Here is a 5,567-nt window from a genome sequence, read left to right as displayed (position 1 = left end):
TTCTGTGATTGTTTCTGTCTGCTGTATAATTAATTTTGTTGGGTGTAGACCAATTAAGGTGGTGTGATATAATTGGTTAAATAACCATGTTACAGTATGTTAGGATTGGTTAGTAAAATTTCAGTAAAACGATTGGTTAAGGTATAGCTAAGCAGAACTCAAGTTTTACTATACAGTCTGCAGTCAGTCAGGAAGTGGGGGGGGGGGGAGAGAATAGGAACAAGGAGTGAGGGTGGGGGAATTGGAATCATGTTTTGCTAAGGGGGAGGAAATGGGAACAGGGACACAGGCAAGGCTCTGTGGTATCAGAGCTGGGAAAGGGGACACTAAGGAAGGAAACTGGAATCATGCTTGCTGGAAGTTCACCCCAATAAACATCGAATTGTCTGCACCTTTGGACTTCGGGTATTGTTGCTCTCTGTTCATGCGAGAAGGACCAGGGAAGTGAGAGGGTGAAGGAATAAGCCCCCTAACAGGTTGGATATTAGGAAAAAACTTTTTCACTAGGAGGGTGGTGAAGCACTGGAATGGGTTACCTAGGGAAGTGGTGGAATCTCCTTCCTTAGAGGTTTTTAAGAGGGGGAGGGATAGCTCAGTGGTTTGAGCATTGGCCTGCTAAACCCAGGGTTGTAAGTTCAATCCTTAAGGGGGCCATTTAGGAATCTGGGGCCAAATCAGTACTTGGTCCTGCTAGTGAAGGCAGGGGGCTGGACTCAATGACCTTTCAAGGTCCCTTCCAGTTCTAGGAGATCGGATATCTCCATTAATAAAAAAGGTCAGGCTTGACAAAGCTCTGGCTGGGATGATTTAGTTGGGAATTGGTCCTGCTTTGAGCAGGGGGTTGGACTAGATGACCTCCTGAGGTCCCTTCCAACCCTGATATTCTATGATTCTAAGACTAACCCACCTTTTGGGGCTGGGAGTCCCAGCTCTCTGGAGCAGGAAGCCTTCTCTGAATAAGATGGATGGGCTCCCTGCAATGGTCCCCGTTAGGACGGTGACATTGACATCTCGCTGGCCCTTCTCCTCAGCCCTGGCCTGGGCCTTGTGGCTGCCTGCCCTGGATGTGAACCTCTCGTGCTGGATGGCAGGGAGCAACAGGTAGAGGACAAAGGTGACAAGAACCCCAAGGACCAGCAGCCCCAGTCTGTTGCGGATCAAAGCCATCGTCAGCCGTTCTGAAAGAGGCAGAGAGAGAAGGTAAACAGCTGAGCGCCGGCTCCGTGCTGTTGCTCAGACAGCGCAACGCACAGCAAGGCCCAGCCATGGGAGAGGAAACAAGGGCCTCACGGCTCAACAATAACAAGGAGAAGAGGGATGGATACTCGACCAGGGGCGACACACGCACACTAAGGTGGCACCATTATCCCCCAGGGCAACCTCCCAATCAGGAATGCGCCCTTCCCCACCCAAAAACCAGGGCACCACGGGGGTGGGGGGGGGGGAGGAACCAAGGTAGATTCTGGCCCCCAGCTTTTTTGGGGGGGGATGATAGGGCTTCCTTTACCCCTGAAGTCTCATGCATGGTCATAGGCCAGAAGAGATGTTTGGGGGAACGTGGCAGAGCGCAGAAAGACTAGTGCTACGGTCACTAAGACAAGACACTTCAGGCCCAGGGTCAGAGGCCAATTCAGGCCGGGTCCTACCCTGTCTAAGGCTCAGGGAAGCAGCTGGCATTGGTCTCTCTGCCTCACTCTCACTCCTAGTCACCATCCTGGTCATGCCTGAACGGAGGCAGGCTGGTCTAAAGCCCCCTGGGCTGGGGCTGTGACCCCAGCACCTGCACCGTGTTAGGTAGTGACAACTGCCCACACTGTACCTCTCCCCTGCCCCAAATCACTTACCCCTGGGAACCAGCTAGTGCTGGGGGGTCGCTGCGCAGAGGAAGAGTTTGACAGACAGGTGCCCCTTGCAGAGACGGGTCCAGCCTGGCCCACCTGGCACTGGCAGGACTTCTCCCCCCAGTGGCTTTCACAGCCTGCTCACTCCCCAGAGTCTGTGGTTTCTATGCCACCCCACCCCCACGCAGGCCCTGACACTGATCTCCTCCCATGCACTCCCCCTGCCTCCCCTTTACTGTCCCTGCTGCCTTTTCCCCATCTGCAGCCTCCTGCTGCCCCCACAACCGCCCCCTGCCCCACCCATCACTCCCAACCGCCCAGAACCTTCCCAGCTCAATGTTCTGTCCCACCCACCAACATACCTGCAGGGCATGCAACAGCCCTGAGAAAACATGGGTCAAATCCCAAGAGATGGGTGGCAGACTCCCTCCAGATCCCGGAGCATGGTAGCACCTAAAGGCCCCCCAACTGGCCCTCCCCCCCAGTTATGACTATTGCAGGCATCTGGCTGGTACTATAGGGAGCTGCTCCCGGATGCATGTTCTACTATTCAGGAAACTTCGCACTCACGTCACCTGGTACATCTTCAGGGGCAGCCTCTGTTCTCCTACAGGCATGGGGCTCTCCTCCTTACAGGGGGCTTAGTGCCAGGGCATGACAGATGGCCCTAGACAGCAGCGTCCCTTAACCCACAACACAGGTGCTGCAGCAGTGAAAGCTTCCCCCTTCCCAGCCCGCGGTGTGAGGGACCCAGCTATAAGGGAGAAAGCAGAGGCCAGTCTCCATGGGGGCCAGTTATCCACAAACCTGCCTGCTAGGAAGCACCAACCCAGACGGTGTTTGAGCAGGTACCCTGGAGAGACTCCGCAGCCCATTATTCAATCTCCTGCACTATCCAGCCCCTTCTACAGCAAGGTTTTAAATCTGAACCCCTGGGTTGCAGCACATCACAAGACAGAGCATGGCCAGATAGAACAGCCAGCCTTGAGCTCCGGGCCGCCACCGCTAGCAAATTAACAGAATGCTGGGCTGGGCGGCCATCCCTGCACAGTCATTACACCCCCATTGACACACAGGGCAATGCACTTCACTGCACCCAGCGTAGAGGGGCCCCACACAACACCCTAAGAAGTTCAGTGCTGTTTGGAGTCCTTGGCAGGCCCTGCACTGGGGGAATTCTCCCCTGCACAGCGTAGAGGGGACTGAAGGACCCGTACAGAGTTGGCTCTGCAGGAGGCTCACAAGCAAAGACATGCTTGCAAGGAGAAACAACTCCCTACTTGCTGCTTGGGAGATGCTTTCTATAATTAATTTGGCGTGCATGAGAAGAATGCCACAGGTGATTGCTCTACGTCAGAGGGGCCCACTTGCTGTACTCTATTGTTCCCAGACAGCACTGAGGGGCCCAGCATCCTCCTGTGGGCAGCAGCTAAGTCTTAGGGATGAGATTTTCAAAGGCCTGTCCAGACAGCAAGCCACGCAAGCTGCATGGGAGCCCTGAGGCTGGGCACGTACTCTGCGCTATTTGCTTTCAAGAGCTTTTGATGTTTGGTCAGCAGCATTTCAAAGAAGCACAAACACACAGAGGGAATGAGACCTTTGAATGGGGACAGGTTCTCCCCACAGGCACTAGCCTATATGGCAGATCACCTGACTCAAGCTGAAAGCTGTCCTGTCATCAAGATGCAAGTAACTGACGTGATGATAACTGACACGCATATGATCCAGGAGGGCCCCAATGCACTTTACAAGTGACACTGGAAGCTCACTTCCTCCACCACTGACATGCAGCCACTTCTAGGGTGAAACATAATAGCTGCTTGATGATGCACAGCAACACTCATTTATTATTTGTATTATGGTGGGGCCAAGGGCCTCCACCTATGGATGAGGCCCCCACCATGCTAAGAGTTGTACAAATACAGAACAAAGCGACAGTCCTTGCTTCCAAGAGCGGACAATCTAAGCACACAAATACGGAGGAGGAAGAATACTGTAGCCAGGAGAACCAAAAGCAGGGGAGGCTTTAGGCAGGGAGAAAGCAGCTGTCTTGGACACGCCATACCTCAATCATCCGAGGCTCCCAATTACCTGAGTGGCTCCTCCACATGACAGACAGAGCAAACACGACTCCCCCTTATTGAGCATGCCCCTAAGGAACTCAGCACTCAATGCTGAACTGCTTTGCTAGAAGTGCCCCAGGATCTTTACTGCCCACCAGCAGACAGGCCCTGGGCCTTTCACTTTAGGCTCAGCCTTGCTCTCTGCACCCACTACCGACTACCTTGTCTGATCTCATCCAGCAGGCGGGCTGCAGACGCGCAGTCCTTGAAGACATAGGTTTGTCCCCGGCACAAGACCTTTAGTTTGGCAGGGTACAGGACGTAGGCCTGAGCCCCCTCCTTCACAAACGCTTGCTTGAGCACCACGAGGCGCTGCCGCCGGGCGTGCGTGGCAGGGCTGAGGTCAGGGAAGAAGGAGACCTTGGGGCCTTGGAATTTGGTCGCTCGGCAGGCCCGTGCTGCCCGCAGAATTCGCTCTCGGGCCCAGAAATCGGAGAGGGTCATTAGCACGGTGCCAGTGCCAGCCACCCGGGCACTGCCGCCCGCTTCCCTCGTGGGAAGCCGGTACGCATTTTCTATACGCATAGGGGCTTCCTTCGCATTTAAGCCCAGGTAAGCCAGCACCAGGTTTTCCAAGAAGGGGATCAGGTCTGTCTCCCCCACAGTGGCCGGAACCCCAATGACCCTGACGTTCCGGGCTCGCACCCTGTTCTCCAGCTCTTCCAGCCGGCGCTCTGTCTCCAGGCTGCCCCGGGCCAGCTCTCTCATCAGAGCTGCGTGCTTCACCACGCAGCTCTGCGTGGTCACAACCTTGGTATCCAGGGCTTCCACCCGGCCGGCCGTCTCCTCCAGCCATTTTGCCAGCTTACGCAGCTCCTCTGAGAGGGAGGCCAAGGCTTCACCCAGGGCAGCCTGCTCCGAGACGACCTGGTCCAGACGCTCTGGTATGGCATTCGCTGCGGAGAGGCGCGTGCCATGCTTGCCTTCACGGGCAGAGAGACGCTCTGTCACCTGTTCCCTTCTGGGCATCTTTGAACCAGAGCAGAAGAGTCTGTCCCACAAAACCCCACCCTACTTGGGCGCATCAGGGCTCCCCATCAGAGCAGGTGACGGGGTCACCCGTGCGCGATGAAGCAGGAGTTCCGCTGGGAGAAGCTTGGGGCTGCCAGAACCACCTCTGCCCAAGTGTCCTGGGACACGCCCTTGTTTACCAGGCGCTTCCCCTCCCCACTCCCCGCCTCCAGCCGCGCCACGGGCGCTCCAAAGTAGCCGGCCTCCACGGCTAGAGCCCCTCCCCGCAGCATCGCAGTGCGCCGGAGCGACTCCGGCCCTGTGCACCCCCCTGTACCGCACGGGCCAAATGGGCGCGCCCCTGCCAAGCTCCCCCTGTACCGGGGCCATCGCCCGCCCCCGGCCCAGCCTGCCTGCGCCCCCAGCACTCCCAGCGCCCGCAGAGGGGGGCCTGCCCTGGTTACCAGCACGCCTAGGCCCGCGTGCTACCCGCCAGGGCCTCCCCGAGGCGCGCCGGAGCCCAGCGCAGGCGGGGCCAGCTGGCCAGGCGGTTCCAGCGTTCCAGTCCCCGGGGACCGCACGCACTTACCGCCTTGCTGCGCAGCGCCCGACAGCCGCTGCCTTCGTCCAGGCTGGTGTGGCAGTGAAGCGC

At 57.1% G+C, this 5,567-nt stretch overlaps 1 protein-coding gene across 3 annotated transcripts in view; it reads right to left on the bottom strand.

Moving 5' to 3' along the window:
• The window catches only part of ABHD14A (abhydrolase domain containing 14A), an 8,889-nt gene extending 3,322 nt beyond the window's left edge, over positions 1 to 5,567 (bottom strand). Inside the window, exons 1-2 of one of the 3 annotated variants that reach the window (XM_029912582.1) lie at positions 5,505 to 5,567; positions 908 to 1,178 (exon numbers count right to left, since the gene is read on the bottom strand). In XM_029912582.1, coding sequence (XP_029768442.1) covers positions 908 to 1,167 — 260 coding nt within the window. In that variant the 5' untranslated portion in view covers positions 1,168 to 1,178; positions 5,505 to 5,567. The other 2 variants (XM_024205697.2, XM_024205696.2) reach the window with 2 other exon arrangements.

Source organism: Terrapene carolina, unplaced genomic scaffold (assembly GCF_002925995.2).
Source record: "Terrapene carolina triunguis isolate 2854851 unplaced genomic scaffold, T_m_triunguis-2.0 Scaffold232, whole genome shotgun sequence".
In the NCBI taxonomy this organism is placed as follows: Eukaryota; Metazoa; Chordata; order Testudines; family Emydidae; genus Terrapene; species Terrapene triunguis.
This window is presented reverse-complemented; position numbering and strand designations above follow the sequence as displayed.